The 21,492-nt window shown below is 37.7% G+C and overlaps 1 protein-coding gene across 2 annotated transcripts in view; it reads right to left on the minus strand.

Moving 5' to 3' along the window:
• Positions 1-21,492, minus strand: part of LOC129359575 (collagen alpha-1(XIX) chain-like) — a 122,522-nt gene that overhangs the window by 56,969 nt on the left and 44,061 nt on the right. For both annotated transcript variants that reach the window (XM_055029287.1, XM_055029288.1), the window contains exons 14-15: positions 4,050-4,094; positions 2,445-2,480 (exon numbers count right to left, since the gene is read on the minus strand). In XM_055029287.1, coding sequence (XP_054885262.1) covers positions 2,445-2,480; positions 4,050-4,094 — 81 coding nt within the window. The remainder of the gene's footprint in view (positions 1-2,444; positions 2,481-4,049; positions 4,095-21,492) is intronic.

Consider the following 21,492-nt stretch of genomic DNA (forward strand, 5'->3'; position numbering starts at 1 on the left):
TAACAAATTGAAATGTTCTTCTCTGGGTCAGTGTTTTCATTGTTGTGTACCCAAAACATAAATTTATTATGTTACAGTAAAATGCAACCGTGATTTAGGGGCATGACTCATTCATAGCCAGGGAAGAGCTTGCATTTACATTAGTTCTGTAAGAATTAAAAGACAATTCGGTGCTTGCTTGTTGGACATTTTTGGTAACATACGTAACAGGTATGAAAGAAAATACGGAAACATTTTTCCTTCTTTTTCATAAAATTAGATTTGATCTAATATTATAAGTTTTATGCTTCTACAGGAATTGTCACCAGCAGAAATTATTCAGCATTGCCTTTGTATTCATTTGAAGTAAATGAGTTACAGTAAGTTGTTTACACCCTTGTGGATTTTTAACAAACTAACAGCATTACCATTTGTTAGTGCATTGTTTGTACATTTACTGTTTTTAAATTTCATTTAAATAAGACCAATAAAGCTTTTATCTTACGTTTTTTTTTTTTTTTTTTTTTTTCGTCTTGCTGTCTTGGATGGGACAAATGTAAAGAAATGATAAGCGATTTCTAAAACAGATGACAGGGCACTGGGGTGGAGAGTGTTAAATGTACAATAACTCTACAGTCACAATAACCAGGATGGATATTTAGTTTTGCCATGATGTCTTGTTTTGTTTAATTTTTTCTTTTTATTGACAACCATCATTAAAAAAGATGATGGTTTTATTTTTTAAAGTGTTAGCCAATTTACACTTTCCCTTTCTCTAGACAGAAGGACCAGTGAAAGCCTTGTAGTCTACAGGAATGAGTGATGAATCCACAAACCTGATGAGCAGAAGTGGTCAAGAGGTTCTCCACTACACAATGGCTTCCAATCTCAGAGTGATCACAAACATTTGCCACTGAAGGCCTGGTGGGCAAAGGGTGGTTTGTAAGTGGATCGTTGAAAATAGCATGTTGCAAGAAAATTTGTAAGGAGTCAGACAGAGGGGCATGTCTGAGCATTTTTGTATTTATTATTTTTTAAATCTTACAATCCATATCTCATGTGCTGCTGGTGAGCCAAAACACCCCTGGGCATCATGAAAATGATAGCAGACTTTTTTTTTTTTTTTTTTTTTTTTTGTAAAAGTACGGTATGTAATGGCCATCTGTCAGTTTGGAGTGTGAGCACTGAGTCATGCTGTGCTGTACTGCAGGAGGCACACAGGCTGGGAGCAGCTATTTAACTTGCAGCAGATACGCTTCGACTCACTGAGTGGTGCCATTTCTGACGAGGGAGATCTGTTCCTGACTATTAACCTAAAAAAGGTGTCAGTCATGGACAAAAGAGATCCTTTTGCTATCCTTTTACATACATCTGGCTTGTCTGTGCTGGCTTAGAGGGGCAACAAGTGTACAGCTTATATACAGCCATCACACCAGCCAGGTAAGAAACAGGGTCTGTGTCCCAGAAATGAACATTTCTTAATAAGAAATGTGCACCATATAAATATTATAGAACAAATAAAAGAATGCAATGAGAACAAGGAACTTCATTTTTGCAGACTTGTCTTGTGTTCTGATGGGGCTACAATAGAGGTGGACACAGGTTTGGACACAGTGAGAATCACTGAATTTGGAGAAAAAGTGGGAAGCTTGCAAGCATTTGAACACCATCCAGTACAGGTGTGACAACATTGTGTTGTGTGAGTGCACCAGTGCACTTCACAAAATAAATAGCACCATGAGCAAAGAACAGTATGCGAAACAAAACAAAATAAAACAAAACAAAAAAACAACTGACGTAACATCTCAAGACATCAGAAAGGACACTAAAAATCAGGCACAAATGGTCTTCCAAACGAACAATGGCCCTAAGCACACAAGCAAATTGGCTATAAAGTGATTTTCAGGAAGAAAAAGACAATGTTTTGTTGTGGCTATCAAAAAGTGCTGATCTAAATTTCACATAAAATGTATTTGCAGAACAGAATGCCAGCAAATGTATAACCTGACTTGGACACAGCAGCTCTATCAGGAGGACAACTTCCCAATAAGCTACTGTGAGAAGTTGTGAAAGAATATCCAGAATATTTGGCCAAAGTCATGCAGTTTAAAAGGAAATGCTATTCCACATATAAAGAAAATAAATGTAAATCTCTGACTTTGAAGAAAGTTGTTAAACTTCTCTCTCACTTATTAATTTACTACCTAGTAAAAAAAAAATTAGTAATCCTAATATACCTTAAACATCGAAAGTTGATTCTGACTTAATGTCAGATAGTCAGAAAAATTGCTATCAGTCTTTTTTATAGAGAGTAGGTGAATTTCCCACCTACACTGGTTTTAGATGTATGTACACAACTTAATTTTTAGGACCCCTGATGTAATATGCAAAAATGTTCAGACATCATCATTAATAACAACTTTAAATGGATCAAGTTTGTTTTGCAATAACATTTTAGATATTACCTTGAAACTTGCTCCCTCCTCGACTCCTGAAGGACCCTGTAGGAAAAGAAAAATACACAAGATAATCACTTGAATGATCTAATGGATAAGAAAAAGTTGTTATTCTAAATTACAAATTTAGTTGGAAGTAATCCACTTTGCAGTTGATTTTCTGTGACATTATATTTTCTAACCTTTGCACTAGTATTAAATCAAATAATAACACAACTGGACCTTGGTCATCTGCAGGTAAATTTGGATTGTGGCTTAGTCATGCCCTTCTGACACACACCATGGTTGTTATGTTATGCTAATTTGACATTGAAAGATAACCACTGACCCCCTCTGAATGCCCTCGATGTCCTGCTGCCACTGGACAAAGCAGAGTGATGCCCCGTAGTGTGTTTTGAATACAAGATTTCACCCCTGAGATCAGCCTCAGCAAAACAGGTGACCATAATAAATGCCAATACCAGTGGATGGACGTTAATCTGGCACATGTGGAGAGTATTATGAGGACATTGCCATTTAGAAATGTCACACCTCTGTTCTGTCATTTTAATCTCCCACAATTCTGTGTCCAAAAAGAGTAAGATTTATTAAGTAAGTAGGTGACACACTCAGTTATGCTTTAAGGATTTACCATTCAGTAGCTCAATTATACCCAAAAAGAACTCAAGAAGAACACTGACAGTAAAATCAGAACAGAGTGTCTCTTTATTTCTCAATTAAATAAAGACAACCCCTAATAGTGTCCTGATAGTGCAATCAAGGCAGTCGTGCTTGAAAATAATTGCACACTCAATGTATCTGAGTACATAGCTAGACCTTCCTGTTTGTTCTGACATCAGCAGGTAAGAGTCTGACAAGCTGTCTCCTCTAATGCTCACTGTTGTTTGTGCCCTTTAGTTAGTGGGTTACCACACAAGCACACACACACGCCACAGCCTTCCCCAACCCTCCCAACACACACGCACGCATACTACAGCCCCCCCATCCACCCTCCCAACACACACACACACACACACACACACGCCCACGCACACTGGCTGAGATTGGTTTGGACACCTAAGGAAAGGACCATAACTCAAAGACTCAATGGGTCTCTGAGACACACTTGCACTTCTCATCAATACAAACACATTCAAGTGCTACCTTAAAATGCCTTTTGGGGTTTGTGCAAAGACTTGTCTGTTTGTGCAGTAACTTTTGAAACAGATCGATACCGTCCAAGCATGGAATTACTTAGCACGTTTTTTAACCATGCGCAGAGAATTTGCACGTGTTTATTTCCATTTCTTTTGTCACTTTGCCACATTGCTGCAGCACATTGAAAAAATGTTCATAGCTCTTGAACTTTTTCAGATGTTGCAACATAACAACCACAAGCTTTAATGTGAATTATTAGCATTCAATGTGACTGACCAACAATTGTTACATGTAAGTAAAATGATACAAGAGTATAAAGTACGCTTGTTTTTGTGTTAAGACCCCTTTATAACCGCTAAAATTTCAAATATTTAATAAATGTAATTCGCTTGTACGTATTTTTAGATAATAATAAATAAATGTATTCTGTGAAGGTATCAGAGGTCTGTTAAAGTGTTGCTACAGTAGATCACTCACAGGTGGGCCTCTTGGTCCAGGCTCCCCCGGCTTTCCTCTCCGTCCCTGAGGAGGATAACAAAAAGGAACAGAAAAAAACAGGGAGAGTAAAGGATGAATGAATGTACAACAACAGGTGCAGGAAAGCATTGGAAGCTGCCAGCAAATAAGGCTAGACAGCAACTCCTGTCGTAGTCTCTAATTCACTTTTAATTAAGAACAAGAAAACAGCTTAATTGCTGCACCCCGTGTGGCCCACTACTCTTTGTTCCCTCGTTTGGTTTACTGCCTCCTTTCCAGCTGCGTGATTCTCTCAGTGCATCAATCAACCTGAGGAGCAAACAGGACAAGCCAAACAGTGCTGCATATTATCACAAAGCAAGGTTTGGAGGAAGTCAATTCTGTCAGTTTTTTTTTTTTTGAGAACTTGGAAACCGTGAAATAGTAAAAATAATACAACAAAAAGTTAGTGGTGTAAATCCAGCATTTTATTGAGATCAAATGCTCTCTGAAGTGAAGCCAAGTGAGTGGTTACATCAACAGATTGTGTGCATGTGCAAAGATAACTCTCCGTGTATTTCTGCACAGCTCTGCAGGAGCAGAGAATAGTTGGATCAGACAGGGGAGGTTCCAGGAACTGGAGCTGGCAAGAAGTTTGTAAAATTAACTGCAACCAGAATCAATCCACTAAACAAATGAATGGCAAAAGCTTGATTCACCACACAGACCTTTACCGGGGCTAAATGCCATTACCTCTTTCTAGTACGAGTTTCATCATCTGTGTTTCTCTGCTACTGTATGTGTTATTACGAGTGACACAAAAACACTTCTTTCCTCTGCAGAGATAGCTGCAGTGTGTATCTGTGAAAAGCTAAGCTTTCTGGCTGCTGAAAGAAAAGTTGAAAATCAAAAAGTGACGCCCACGAATCTTTCCTCTGACACTCCATATGCATACTTTGATTAACTGGCTCAAACTTGACATGCACGATTGTCTGCAACAAAGACGAGGGAAGGAATTTCTTTTCAGCAAGAGCTACTTCTTTTCATCATCTGTTTGCATGTGTGCCTACAGATTCCTAGGCTGCATGTGTACTTTTATGTTTGTAGTCCAGAGATACTGGGATGTTGGCAAAAGAAGAAAGCAAGGTGTAGTAATGCAAATGTTAACCCTAATAACAACACAACACAACCCATGTGTGACTTCTCTCTGAAATTACCTCCTTTCCCCTTTCTCCTGCTGTTTGATGTACCAACAAAGCTCTGACCACCATCTTTTGATCAGTGGTGTTAATGTACCTCTAATGCCTCAGTATGGAGGCTTTAATGTTAACATGAATGGGTGAAGAGCTTGTCGAAGTCAAATTGCCTTGATGTGTAGAAGCAGCATCTTTAAACCATGTAATCTTTTTACCTCATGTGGCTGCAATTATAAAACACCTGAGAAGCCCCTTTGAAAGCATTGCTCCGTTTGCGGCGCAAACTGTCAGAACGGGAAGTCAGTGTTCAGTCAGTAGGTGCTTATGTGTGTGGGTGTAACGAGCGCATTCAAAACAGAACTTTTTGTGTCCAAGGGCTGTTTCTCAAAAGATACGATAATAGCAAGAGATTAATTGATTTTTCCTCGTTCAGTGATAATTAACAGGTAGACTCTGAGTCATTGCTATAGTTGAGAAAAGGAAACAGAAAACGGTGTGTTCTTGCTTCAGTCCCCACTTCTGTCCTTTCCTCCTCTGAACAAAACAACAAAACCAGAGTATGCAGATAAGTAATTTACCTGCTGAATATTTCATGGACTATTATTCTAAGTAGATCATGAATTATGCAATTTCCAGAATTATTTCCCAACACTTGCCCTTAAAATCTCTTTTAACACCAAAGTACACACTGATTGTATGTCCATTTATTTACATACAATCACAAGAACAACAAGTGGTACTCCATTTCTCATCAAGAGGACTGAGATCAATAGCTAAGGTTCACTGTTATGAAGCTCACGAATATTGCTGAGAGCATTTTAATTTCTTTGGAGTTTGGAGGTTGTTAGCTATTGTCTTGCATATCCCCCTTTAAAAAATGATTGACTTGTACAACTGGAAAGTTTTAAAAAGACAAAAATATTTTACAAAGAATTTATATTGGTTTACTTGACCATCAGATAACTAAAGACAAATTAGAACTAATGCGTTGAACTACAGTCGAAAATCCAAATCTTTGTACTACCTAACAACATTGTGGATTAGTTGTAAAATTGCTGTGGCTGCGTGTTATGTTTATCTTATTTACAAATTTGCATTTGGCTGTTTCTTTTTCATCACAAAGAATAATTTTCAACATAATGCAATCTACTACAGTTAGACTGACAAGGAGACCCCCCAGTAGCACTTTATCTCAAACAAATCTGAACACACGGTGACAAGAGAAAATTGGGCTTCAAGCTGTCATTGCTATTTGCACTCAGGAGATTGTCCAAACTGAAACAACTGGCAGTGACGCAGAAGGATAGTCACCTTTTAGTAGACAAAACAAATCCAGACTTTTGAGATAGTCAAGAAAGGAAAAACATAATATTAGAACATTTTCAGCAAAGCAGTTTGCCTCAAGGATCTATAGTGCACAAAGAACATGCATGTTGGTTGTTCTTGCCTGATATAGAGGTGTTTTGCTAGTTTGTTTTTGAGAACTTGAAGAGCATAATTTGCTTTACTTACAGTATCTGTTTGTACTTGTTCACTTACAATTTTTTATTCATTTCTGTTTAACAGATATCCTCATTCCAAAATATACACTTAGTTATCATTTACATATCAGATGTTTATTAATGTACTCCTTATCTTAACTTCCATATTATTTAATTACTTACCTATTTATGTATATTCTTAGTCATCAACTTATCGCATACTTTGTTATCATTCATGTAAAAGTGCTTGCCAATTTACTACTTATTTGTATGCTTATTTACTTGCTTATTTTTTACTATTTTTTTATGATGACTAGAATGTCTCAAGAAAGGTGAAAAGTGATGCAGTCACTAGGCAACAAGGATGAAAAATAAAATGAATACATGAAATTTGAGCTCCACTACAACAATCGAAGGATTCAAAACAGACAGTGTGATGTTCTGACTTGAAGAAATGAGTCAGAAGGAAATTAATCAGAAATTAGATTTTTCCATTTGTGTAAAACTTCAAAGTAAAAATATCCATGGGTATATATAGTAAACATGACAAAAAGGTAAAGCATGCGTTACCACAGAGAAGAAGTTACCATCTATGAATCGTTTTATAGCAAAGACAACATCAACTTTATTTCATTATGTGCTTTTTCCTCAGTTATTAATCCCTCCTGTGAATGTGATTGTTTTTTAAATTCTGATTTCCTTCTTCTCTCCTGTCTGCTGCTTTTCTTGTTACCTCACCTACCTTCTGTCATTTAGCCTTTTTCTTTCTTCACCCAACCTCCAGTGTCTGTTGAATCACCCTGACAATCTCTGTTGCCATGCAACGCTCAGTGTCCTATAAATTTGACAACATCCTAGTGCTTGATTATTATTTGAGCGCTGCAGTGTGAAGCCCTCCTTCAGGTCACTGCAGTCGATTAGATGGAGGTTGAGATGGAGAAAAGCAAGGAAGGACATGATTGCTGAAGAGACGGAAGAGAGTTGGAGAAAGGTGGAGGGAGTGTGGAAGAGGGAAAAGTGGAAGAGTCAGAGTTTCAGAAGTAGCTGTTTTCGTAAATCAAAATTAAATCACACATTCTCACTTATCGTTCCGCTATAGAAACCTTCAAACCAAAGTTAAAATGCAGATCACAAAAATTTATTCAATTACAGTGCAAGCTAAAGCTACAGTTGGTACAGATCTGAGCAGAAAGTAAAGCAACCTCATGTAGACTGACAGGGAGTTTGAACTTCCAATGTAATCCACACGGATCCGAGTCTTTGGCTCCAGCTCTGCGGTGAATTGAAAAGTATAAAAGAGCCAGCAGCCACGGGGCTCTGTTCAGTCCTGCAACACAAGCCTCAATCTGAGTGCAAAGTCAACAGCAACGGTGACACACAGCAGAGGCACTCCTTTATGGTGGCTTCCTAATCCTTATCCCAAATGTCAACATGTTCCCTGAGACATTCCATATCGTACAATCCATGCCGGGTGCAGTACAACAAAACAGAGGACAGAATTCTCATGTGAAGCACTGAGACGGATGCATCACCAAAACCCATTTAATTCTGATAAATTACCTTAGCAACTGGGGTGAGCACAAGAACTAAAGGAGTCAGAGGGAAATGATCACTACAGGATCATTGTCACCTCTAACGCATACCAGAAAACCACAAAATTTTCCTAAATGTTGCTTTGAGAGATCTATTTGTGTCCTTATCAAAATGTTATGCTGAACTATTTGTGTCCTCCAGAAAACCAAATTATTGATACTGAAACAAAAATTGGACTTTGTGTTCTGGGAGATATGCCCTTTTCTCAACTGAAAAACCTATATGCCACCCTATTTTTCTGAGTGAACTGAGTCTTGCCTGCCTTCAGGGGCATGTTTTAAAGCCACCTGAGCCTTTTTGTGGAACTCTTGTGCTGGGTTTATAAAAATAACTGCTTACTTCATAAGCAGCTGCTGTGCTTCTTTGATAAAAAATAAAGTACATGTAACCATTAAAGTGGCAAACTTTTCACAATATTTTGGACTTCAATGTAATGACTAAGTAGTATGTTTTGATATAAAAAAACAGATATAATGTTACACAGAGACAAATAAGTCATAACTTCTTAGTTATGTCACATTACAAGACACTAAAATTCAAATATAGGCATGTAAGCAATAGAAATCTGAATTTATTTTATAACACTCAAAAATAGGCACAAACACAGAGACCAGCTTCCACTGCACAGCCTGTCCAAATGTTTACTCCCTGTTTAAAATGTTTGCTTGCTCCAAAACTGTAAGAGACTGAAAAATCTAAAGCATACAATACAGATGCTTCAAATCTTCTCTGGTCTTTGGTCAGAGCCAGAGTTCCCTGTGAAAACTTGGGACCATTTGCTACAGTTTTACACATGAACAACCAATTCAAGACAGTATCCTAAACAGTACTAGGGCTGGACCAGTTTTTATCAAGACCCATAAACAATCTCATTGGCTCTCTTCTGCCAGAGCACAAGCTTGGTGCCACATCAGTGTGTGAATCTAAATGTCTCATCAAGTGAATTATATACAGTTTAATTTTTCTAGAGGATTGAAGTGCAGTACACCGACTACATTAGACACAAAATTTATTAAAGTACACCCTCAAAAAATCCTTTAATATCATCTTTTTAGTTGACTCCTGCTGTTTTATATAAAATTGCTGACAGCCTGTTTCTGTATAATATACACAAGTTGTAAATAGTAAAGCACTGTGCAGATAACACTATCTGAAGATGCTAAAAGACTTGCAGTGAGTAAAAATGGCTTCTGAAATAGTATTTGTTTTAAGAGTTAGCTGCAATGATCTACTTACAATTTGTGAAGGTTAATGTTAAAACAAACAGGGGAGATTACAGAAAGTGTGAGTGTGATGCTAATTAATGTTGCCAATCAATATTTTTGCAGCTTTTTTTCTTAAGGAAGTTAGATCAAAAACTAAACTAAACCTTTAGTTTTAAAAGAATAGTGGTCACAAGATATTGACTGGTTGTTTGTCTCCATAAGTCTACTTTCAGCTCCTGAAAAAAGCAGATTTTTAGAGTTAAGAAATAAAAAAATGAAAAAAAAAATGAAAAAAACAAAACAAAACAACAACAACAAAAAACTGTTCATCAGAGCCAGATCTGGAGCAATGATTGAAACTCAAACAAGTATTAGCATCAGTTAGCATTTTTGGAAAGAAAAAAATATATCTCTATTTAAACATTTAAAGTTCAAATTTTCTACAGTTTAAACAACCCAATCCAGAATGTAGCAAGAAAAAGGCTATTGTTATGACAAGTAAACTCATTGTTTAGTGCAAACTCAAGACACGCAAATCCCTGAAATTAAGATGACCTTTCAGCATAACTTTAATATGTTACTATTTTCTATTTCTTCTTGTACAAGGTGTTCACTGACATCTGACTAGTTGATTGTGTATTTAAACATAGGTTGTTTAAATACATCCTGTGTATTAAACTGACTGTTAAAAAGAATAAGTTGTGCTGGATACAATCTTTTTTGGCTCATGCTTGAATGTACCCAGCATCGGTTCCATAATAACAGACCAACCATTTGGGTTAAATAATAACCCAGCAGACTGTGTACATAGTAATCAGTCTATGCATTAATAATACATTAACAATCAGTTAGCGAAAGAACTAAGTTTACACAACCCAGCATAGTGTGTATTGTCAAAATCTTCACCAAAGCCATTTTTTATAATTTGCTATCAGTGCTTCTGGGGTAAATATAGATCATACCACTTGCTTGAAAAGGCACAAAATGCACTACACGGAGCACGACTGCACCTGTTTGTTATTAAAGATACAATTAGGGGCAGAGAGTACAAATTTCCCACTTCTGAGTATGCTCCCTAAATGCCATCTTAGGACACTGCACAATCTTAGAAAAAGCCTGGGCACTGGAGCTTGCAGAGATCCCTCACACTTGGTAAAAGCCGCAATAAAATAGGATTTGTTCCAGTTGTTTACTGAGGGTTAAGAGGAGCGGCTGGGGCAGGAAGAGAACGGCAAAGCCGACAGCTGCCTGGCAGGGTCTCAAATGCAGCTTAGCATTTTTCACCATTCTGACTGGCACACAATGTGCTCTTTAACTCCCAGCCATCTAAATATTCAAGGAAGTATAAAGAGATGCCTGACACTGCAGCCGACTTAAGACACAGCTCAGCTGGCCAAGATTGCACCTATAGTTCCTTGGCTGAAGCTTTCCATGAAGGCTCCCCCTCACAGAGACTCAATCACGGACCCTGTACAACAAAATAGTTATTTGCACAAGAGCCACTAGATGGCAAACTGGTTTCATCACAAATCTTGTGCATGGGAGGGTATAAAGGCAGTGATGAGACTGTAGGCTCTCTTTGAGAGAGGATGGATGTCCTCAATGCATGAATGTATGATGTGTGTTGGGTAACATCCCTAATTAGGCAGTCTGGCAATTAAAGGCTGAATACTGTAAAGGAGATTTTTTTTGAGGGCCTTCAAAGATAAGAAGAAGGAAACAAACACAAAACAAGAAGCTGTATGAAAGTGAGAAAATAATTCCCATTCAGCATTACATGTCTTTTCAGCCATCTCACAATAGAAGGGGACAGAGGTGATAGTGCAAGGGTAAACAGCGACAGAATGCAGCATAGTGCTGGTTAAAATAATCATTACAGAGCATTTTCAGCAAACCTCCTGCTAATAACTAGTACACAGTGTGCAAACACTGGAGCCAAAGGCAAACACAGGAAGCGCAGACAGTAGATGTCTATAGAAACTGAGCCACACAGGTCCTAAGGGAGCCTGAATACAGCTCTTTACAACAGCCACGTTTCTACCACATCCTCAGCCATGAGTTTTAAGAGCTCATTGACTTTAACGTCTCCTAAGGAGTGGAAAGAAGGCTGCTTTACTGTATGAATTTGCATCTTTATGTGGCGAGGAAGTGATGATAAATCTATATTTAACTATGAGCTCAATATCCACTCATCAGCTGAATGTCTGCACAGCGTTTCATAGTGTTTAGGTGCAAGCAGGGTGCCTATTGCATGGACTCCTTATTGGGTCAGCGGTGCTTTTTCAATGTTCACATTCCCAAACGGATGCTGTTATTAGTCTTGGCTGTTTCACAGTTTTACAGTCTCATCTGGACTTTTGGCCATACTATTCATACACACCAGATTGCTCCCATCCTGTGTTTACAGATACAGAGTGTTTTATGTCCACAATAGCTAACAACTGAAGAGAAAATGCTCTTTGAATAAACCCTGATTCATATTGCAAACCAAATATTTAAGGTCAGGGATCCACAGGGTGCTCACTCTATGTATTCTGTGGTCCACAGCAAGTGTCACGCTTCATATAACCAAGCAAAACAGATTACAAAAAGGTCCCATACAGTACCATATGTATGATATCAGGCCACACCACGGCACTGCTCCCTTACATTCCATTAAAGTGGACACAGATGGATGTATTTAAATCGGTTGCAGAGCAGGATGACAGTGTGAAAAATCAGAATATGGATGGCAGGCTGTAACAGGGCTGTATGTGATGCAGCCTCCCACTACCACGCCTCTGTGCTCTGCAGCGTTCAGGGCTACTTCTCCCCCACATCCAGCTTCCTATTTCCATGCAACATTCGGCTTTTCGTGTCTTCCTCTCTCCCTTGACCAACTTGGGGGGAAAACGACTGACATAGACTGAGCTTACTTGGGGTTATCTTCAATCAAAGCATCAAGGATCAAAAATGTCTGTTTGAAGGTATTCGCATTTTAAAACCATGGATTCTCTTTAGAGTGACTGGAATTATTGCTTGTGCTTTCCTAACAGCTTGAAGCCATTGAGGTTCTACAGTTTGAATGAGTAAAATTGTACAGAGTCACCTCCTACATGTTGACATATTTCATTAAATCAGTTTTGCTTAGCAGACCGTGTTTGACACATGACTCTCTGTAGATCTGACCTTGGTAGCTTTAAAGCTGTTTCGAAAAAACTGGTAAACATAAAACATGTAGGGTTCCCAGACACTTATGGATAAGTTGTTAATTATATTCTGCATTTTATGTAGAAGCATTCTATTAGTTATTGTTTAAGGACTTGCTCCCTTTTTTATTGCTTGGTATTACGCACTTCTTCAGCTATTTATGATTCTATTATTTTCTCACCATAATCATTCCTTCTTTTCTTACTTTCTCTCCCTCCCTCAGTTGCTTCCTTATTTCCTTCTTTCTTTCCTTTCTTCCTCAACTCCTTCCTTCCTTCCTTCCATGTATGCTTATTTACCTAATTATACATTACTTACTCATGTACTACCAATTTAAGTTTTACCTACTTTAGGCTTAGACTATAAAGGTATGACCCAAAATTGGGCCGGGTTGAGCCCAATGTTATTTAATGCTTTTTAACATTATTTGCTTGATGTGGGCTCAAGTCAGGCTTCTGTGTCATATTTAATAAGCCTGTAATCCATCCTGCACAGAGAAAATTGGACAAGAATGCATGATATAAAGTTGTATTAATCTACCTACAAAGTAGGCGGGAGTAGGCAGCTTACCCTGTTGAGGAAAGAAAGAAAGTAAGGTGCAGAAGTTAATTAGACTAAGCACAGCACACTGGACAATAAATATGCAAGCGGTCCCGCCCTGCTCTGCTCCTATCAATCTCACATCCCAGATGATTTGCACTTGACTCACCCTGTGGTTATAACAAGCGACAAAATGGACTAAGAACAAAAGCAGTAAAATCTTAATTAAAATAATATGTCGGGTTTATTTTGGACTCATGCCTCTAGTTAAAATGAATCAGTCTGGTCGGATTGGGTCGGGACACAATGTCTATGGGCTCAAGCTGGGTTGGATCTACACCCCAGCTTTCCTACCTACTTATCTATTCCATTTTACTTATGAGTTATTATACATGCATATTACTTACATCCCACTTACTTAAAGAAAGTAAGGTGCAGAAGTTAATTAGACTAAACAGTTAACTATTAGACTAAGTAGTTAGACTATGTAGTTAAATATATAACTACTTCTTGAGTATTATTTGTGGATTTTCCAACAGCTTGGGGTAACTTAGTTCTTTGGTCATTTCTTACATATGAGCACATTTCAAAATCAGTTTCGTTCAACCTATCATGTTTGACATGGGATTCTGACAAATCCATACATTGCTTGATGTGGTAAAATTATCTCATAAAAAATGACTGTAGATGTGTGAGTGAGAGGGTGTGTCTGGGCTAGCTACAGCGGGTCTATGTAATACTCAAAGGGTATGTTGACCTACATTACCCCTCATTGAGCATCAGTTTTTCACACCAAAACTAACACACATCAACTTAGTCTCACACACAAATATAAATACACATGAATTTAGAAGGGCCACAGACCAAGGTGCGATCAAAGTGGCCCTATTAAAGTCTTGCCTTCTGTATTCATCCCTGTAATTAATTGGCCAATTAATGCATGTTTATTCTGGACACTCATAGATGTAGCAAATTTGTGTCTCACTGGGAGGGACGAGAGTCAGACAGATAAATCAAAGCTTTGTGCATCTGTCCTTGCATGTGCCAAACGCTTTCCCCTGTAACCCTCTGCTCTCCCAACAGGGCCCAAATGAGAGACCTTTTCATAGCCAATCAGGTCAAATCTTTGTTTCATCCTCACTCCCAATGCACTTGACATTGACAAGATTAATTGCCTTGTGCTCTGGGCAAACGTGTTACCTTCTAGTGTAATACAGGTGTCAAAAGCATGCCTCTCTGATTTTTCTCAATGTGAATGTGTGTAGAAAGGAGGAGAATAACCTATTCTACTTTGTTCTGCAAAGGGTTAATGAGTCCTCTGCCTGCTTGTAAAATCACAAAGGGTGTAAAATTCTGCCATAAAGTCTCAGCTGTGAGCCCTGCTGACCTGTAAATTCTTCTCTCTGTGTTTCTCTGTCATTGAGCTTCTGCAGGTCAGGCCAAAACTGTAACTACACATCTACATCATGCAACTGCCTTTAAACACTGCTTTAAATAGCACTCTGTTTGTATAGTAATGGGCTGTTACACACTTATTTCTATAGAAAAATAAGAGTAAAGCATAGTGCTGCGAAAAGGTTTTGCCCTCTTACAGATGTTTCAGTTTGTGCATTTTTGCCACAGCTAACTGTTTTGTATAAAAAAAAATCATTATAAGCCACAGAAAAAACTTTTTAAATTATAAATGAACTGTAATTGACATTTATTTTTGGTTTGTTGTCATTGTCAACTCCCAGCTGGGTTACTGCCAGAATTAAGATTGATTGATCCATCAATCAGTCCGTCCATCCATCCATCTAACGCTAACCCTATGTATCTGTTATCTATTATATTTGACCGGGCAAAAGTGATACCCATGTGAAATTTCCCAGGTTAAAAACACTGCTGACTAAAGAGAACACAAAGATTTTCTTCACCAATATTCATCTCACCTTCATACCAAGAGTCAAACATTGTAGTGGTCGTGTGTTGATTTGGGGCAACTTTGCCCCTGGAAGACAATGTTTTGCAGTTTGCTGCTTTAAGCTGAGGTGAATTTAGGTACGGCAGAAGATAAGTGACCCAAGTTCACCTCTTCATGGTGAATTAAAGCAAAATGAAGTTTCAATTAGACTCAAAGCTAATTGAAATGTTGTTTGTTGACCTTGAAGAAGCTATGCTCCAACACCTTCTTTTGTGGCTGCATTAAAAAAAAAAAAAAACTACTAAGAATAGTAGGGTCCTCCTCACCAAAGAAAAATAAAAACAAATTTCTTGGTTATTCCACACACATAATAGCAGTTGTTGCAGTAACAATTTGAAAGCTCTACCTGATGAATAAAACCAATAATGTGGTAATATTTGTGTGAGTGCATTTGATTTGTATGTAATATGACATAAAAGTGTTATTTTTATTGTAAATGTGAATCCTAGTTTACCTTCTTGTGTTTATAAAGTCTAAGCATAAAAAAAGACATGTAGATCATCATTACACAACATTCTTAATTAGACAAGTAGGGAAAAAAAAACTGAATCTGCCTCCAATCAAGGTGCTGTTATTTTATGCATTTACTGTATCACCAAAATCAACAGCAGCCTCCCATGGCGAACTTCTGGCAGGAAGGCTGGTATTCTCGCCAGGGACTCGTTACTTAATAATCTTGCACCGCAGGTGCTCTGATAGAGGTCAACAGCCTGCAACAGCGACGATTCAGATCTACTTCCACCTATAGAGTAAGAAGTCGCTGCCAAATGTTCCATTGCTCCCGGACTACAGCCATTACTCCCACCCCATCACTGCCAAAGCCCTCGCTCGTCTCCACAGATGCGTAGATCATCGAAATTAATCTCAGTCAAGTGCATTAGATATGATATGAATGTCATCCATACTGTGCTGCCTCAATTATCTCAAAGCATTTGCTCCGTCCTGCAGAGGAGAGGCATCTACATTATAGTCAGAGCATGCATGTGATTTGTAGAGTGGCATACTTTTTCAAATTAGGTTAAATGACAACATGTATTAACTGTACAATGAGGATACGTAGCATTAGGTTTGGGGTAGATGAATGTTATTGACACTAATGCCTTGACCACAGAGAAACCACAGAAAGCTAACTAGGAAAGCACAGATACGATAATGGTGCCAAGTTAAACTTTCATTTTCTTTTGTTTGACACAAAAGAAAAATACATTTCTAAAGTTACAAAGACGTAGAGCTTTGGAGTCCACACTTACTTTAATTTGAATCTACAGGGCAAACGACTTTTGAAATCTCTCATTAAAAGAGTGAAAGTCGTGAATTCGGGGTCGGGGGTGGAAACCAGAGCTGAGGTTAGGACATACAGAAAGCTGTCTCTGTCATTCTCTTCAGAGCACACATGAAAAATATAAACATCCCAATTTCCTCCAGAAGATGGAAATTACCTCTCTCTTCTGTCAAGAAGTAGACCAGTCCATTCACCAAGCAGGCATGAGACAGGCTATCTTCCCTACTGTTTTGACAGATCAAATCGATGCAGCTTCAAAAGCCTCAACAGCTGCTGTTGACATTACTCAAATTCTAAGATTTTTTATACACAAGGGAATAACAAAGTGTTTCAGATCAACTGTTTGTGATGTAAATTAATGTGGAATATTTCTAGGGAATCATTTTAAAACAGTAGCAACACATGTATGTCTATTGACTACAAGTGAAGTTCGGAAATAGACAGTTGTTTTATATTAAAACTGACTGAAATAAGTATCTTTAAACCACCTTTTTGTTTGACTGGTCTAGATTACTAGATTTACTGAAGCATTTGTGCTGAGGTAACCAGTAAGACGACATGAAGTTAAGAGCATATTCTCTGACTGTTTAATACCTCCTGCTGGCTTAAGGGCCTCAGAGCACTTGAATTTATGCAAGATGGGTTTAACAAAACTACTTGTTGAATGGAACCCCCACAGAAGTTGAGTGATAACAACTCTTACACCACAAGGTATTTTCCCTTTTTTCAATAGAGACAATGCTGAAAAATGTTTAAAATGTATTTCCAGAATATTTTACCACAGATTTGAATAAATGCATTTCCTCCATCCTCTAAAGGTTAAACTCCTATTTTGTCTTGATGAATGTGGACAAAACAATGAATTTTGCCCATCTTCCTTGACTCTGAGCATATAATAAATGCTTAACTGGAAGTGGGCCCCGAAATGAAATTCTGCTTAGAGCCCCATACAACCTTGGATTGGCTCTGACATGAGGCTATGTTAAATTCACATGTATTTCTCTTTCAGTGCAATGTTTGTACTCACTGCCACCATATCTCTGTGAAAAAGAAGCATTGCCTTAAAAATCCTTGTCACATTTAGTCATATATAATTTCAAAGGGAACAATAGACATGAAAGCACATAGTGACTTGGAAGTGAGTAATTGCTGTGTTGGACACTATAATTAGTAGTCATAGTGGCTCTAATGCAGGAAGACAGAAAAGGAGAACTGATTCCGCACAGGATAAATCACCTGTTAGTAAAATCAAAAGCCTGTTATTTCTCACAGTCCCACTCTGTAATGTTTCTCCAATAACCATCAATAATCTGGTGGGATTCTTTCATTACTATCATTGATGTGGCACATTTTTGTAGGAAATGTTTCCTCCCACAGTTCAGCTGACCTTTAGTGGCTTCTTCCTCTTTGTTTTGTATTACCTAGCAAGCAACATATTCTAGGCCTTTTAACCTTTATTATTCTGTGAAACAAACACGAGATAGTCAGAAACAATTGGACCGTCGTAATAATGGAAAATGTCACGACTTACTCAATAAAAACTCTGCAGCAAAGAATGTGAATTATTCACAGAAGACTGAACACACCTCATAACCTTGCAGACAAAAGTGGTTCTTACTGAGCAGCCACTAGCCAAAAACCCAGCTACTTGTTTACCAACTGTGTTAAGCTGTATGTTCCTTAAAAATGAAGCAAACAAAAAAAAAAGGTTAGTTAAATCTGACTAAATTAGGGAATAAATATATGAAAAGGAAAAGGAATAGCTTCATCATTAATTTGAAGAATTATATCTTCAAATTAATGATGAAGCAGAACAGAAGCTCCTTCCTATATGTCTATTTTTTTTTATTGTCTCTAGCCCGCAGTTTAATAATGCAGCTCATCTGTAAATTGTGTATATTGTCCAAAGCATAATTCTATGGAACCTTGACAAAGATGAGGCCATTTAGTGAGGGGTTTCGGGCTTTCATTCATGTTAACGCTCTGCAAGTTCAGCCAGTTCTTGGGTTTTAACACATAATTAAGTGATTCTCAAAATATGAAATCATTTTTGAATAGAGAATGACAGAAAAAGTTATCATACACCAACACCACATATTATTTTTAGCCATTTTGATTTAAAATATGTCTGAATTAGGATAGGAATTAAATGAAATCCATTTTAAAACAAGTAAAATTATAAGAATTTGGTAATTTATAGATTTGATTGAACAAATCTGGGTTTTTGTTCGAACAGCCTTAAGTCTCAGTGTACTCTTTGACAATCAGTGAAACAGCATTAATAGAGAAGCTATGGCTTTTGCTCAGCCTTCCTGCCAGCTGGTGTGATGTGACCTGGTTAGATGTGCCTCGTCTCTTTGAAAAATCTGAATTGAGCATAGTCTGCTGCTATAACACTAATCATTCAATTACACCCTACTCATTTTAAAGCAAAGCACCTAGTTTGTGAAAGGACAGAATGACTTTTCGTGTTTGTTTTGTCATTAAAATATTCAAAAGGGGAACATTGCAATGAACCTCAGCTTAGAGAGATGTAAATTAGCTGACTTCTTAAGCCATAGGTCAGAAGGTCCTTTAGAGAAATAGGATACTATTTTGAATGCTTTAGGTAAACTATTATTGGAACATTATTGCAGCTTACTAAAACCCAACAAATAAAGATCAATGTTACATTAAATATGGTTTAAAGTTCCAATAAATTTGCTGGTAATGGGAATTTCCAAAGTGATTCATAATGCAGAAGGAACCTGCTAACGTTCTTAGGTATGATCCCAGTGACTGTACTGAACCCACTCACTGCTTTATGCCAGCTACAGAAGCAGTGTATGCTGGGAAGTCTTGGCACAACATGAATAAGCCAAGCCCGTAGAGGTGTTCGCATGTACTTCAGCATTAAGGAAGCACTGTGTGCACTGTGTAGGTTTTCAGTCCTATTTTGAGCGAATAAAATTATGTAATTTGTCACTTTTGTAATGCTCCCTGGCACAAAATGCACATTACTTTTGTATGTGTACAGAACTTTAATATGCTCACACTGTTGTGATGCAGACAGGCACTTCTCTGCCATTCACCCTGAATGAGCATACCTAATACTTGGCTTTCCAAGTGACTAAACAAAAACTGTTTAGCATGCTTGTCTTTCACCTCCACCATCAGTATGGAGCAGAGCCAGCGTACAATGACAGCACTGAGCTTAGGACATCATTACTGAGTGTGATGAATATTTTACTCAACATAGACAGCGCAGGGGACATATCATTTTTACCAACGATCCCCGTCTTCCCTTTTGATTGGCTACAATGGGCCTCTGAATCCCAGAGTCCTACTCTTGGCCTACCATTCTGTGTCAATGCCGCCCAGATTCGACAGAACCAAGCACATTCACATTATCACTAATGGAAATGTGCAACGTGGAAACACATTCCCATTAATTACTTGTCATGGTTGTCACCCTGACAAACTTGACCAGACATCGATCAAGGTAATAAGACAAGATCAAGATTCTGAGGATATTAGTTACAGGGTTGCAAATGGGTTTGGGTGATTACCCTTGATATTCTCTGTTGCATATGTTGCTTTAAGCTTTGGAGAAGGATCTGAGAAAATGGCATCATTCCTCTTCTCCCCACTACCATGTCCTCCACATCTCCTTGAAGTAAATCTAGATGGCTTAGAGTGGTCGTATTTTGCTCAACAATAAATTAAAGCGGACAGTTTGAGAGATGGTCAGGCTTGAATCTAAGACTTTGTGAAAGCTTTTCACTCCCGGCTATTCCATGAAGGATATAGAGCAGTCCTTCTGCATCAAGTCTTTCTGCATCAGTTGTATAGCAGCTGTAGCTCTTTGTAAAACCAATAAGATGCAGGCATGGCCAAGAATTGCTAATTGGGTGAGAGGGTCTGATAATAATACATGCTTCCACCTTCCTAAAATAGGTTGTCATACTGCAGAAACACACAGTGGTCAACAATCTGGACTCCATGTGACCCTTGGAGCCAAGAATAAGCAGAAACCTTAGTGCATCAACAGTCACCACAAAGTCAACCAACCATTAAAGATGAGGTATTAATAGATCAGAACTGTGTCTTCAGCAGCAACAACAGAACAAAACCTACAATTGCCTCTTAAGTTCCTTGTAGCTATTTACCTATAAACTCTTCAAAGAAATATGTGTGGTAAAATAAAAAGGGAAACAAAGAGGATACAACATTAGTAAGAGTAGCATTCTGACTCTTTTCATGCAGTAATGTTTTGAATTTCATCATCAAGATGTATTTCAGAGCATCCAGCCGCTAAAGCTCAGTTTCTGTATATCCCAGCCTCTTCTCAGGCAGGGTTATGTGTTAAAAAGCAATATGACTAATGATGTGGAGACAATAGTATCAAAACATCTGCGCTCACTTATTTTCAATGGGAATAACTTCAGCTGCAACAGATTCAGTAACTTCATTCAGTGAAATGATCCATTGAGGAAAAAAAAAACATAGCTGATCATTCAACACAATGTTAAGAGACATTTTCTGATTAAGAAGGGTAAAATTTATGACAAACACGTATCGACATGCTTTGAGCCGGCTACCATCAAATTTATAAATTTCATTTTACATTTGCTTAATATAAAAATAATATCTCCCTGACCTACTTGTGGTTGCTCTAAAGCTCTCATGTGGATTTTATATTTTGCAGCAATATTTTCTTTTGTTTTATAACCATATTATGTAGGACAACCAAAACTACAGAGCTCATTTTTTATTATTTTAGAAAGACATTTTCCACCACATCCCCAAATTCTTGTCTACTGTTCGGTCAAACAAAATAATCTAAATGCCACCATAATTTTATGGTCACTCTATTAATATTAAATCCCTCTGAATAGATAATCAACTACCTTGTTCAAATTTGATTAATTTATAATAATGTCTGTTTCACAAACTTGCAGAGGTATTTTCAAAATGCCCGAAAGTTATTAAAGGCATGATTTGTGGTCAAAATTACGATGCTACAAAATATATAA

The sequence above is a fragment of the Poeciliopsis prolifica genome, unplaced genomic scaffold (genome assembly GCF_027474105.1).
Source record: "Poeciliopsis prolifica strain line A6 unplaced genomic scaffold, Auburn_PproV2 SCAFFOLD005, whole genome shotgun sequence".
Taxonomy (NCBI): domain Eukaryota; kingdom Metazoa; phylum Chordata; class Actinopteri; order Cyprinodontiformes; family Poeciliidae; genus Poeciliopsis; species Poeciliopsis prolifica.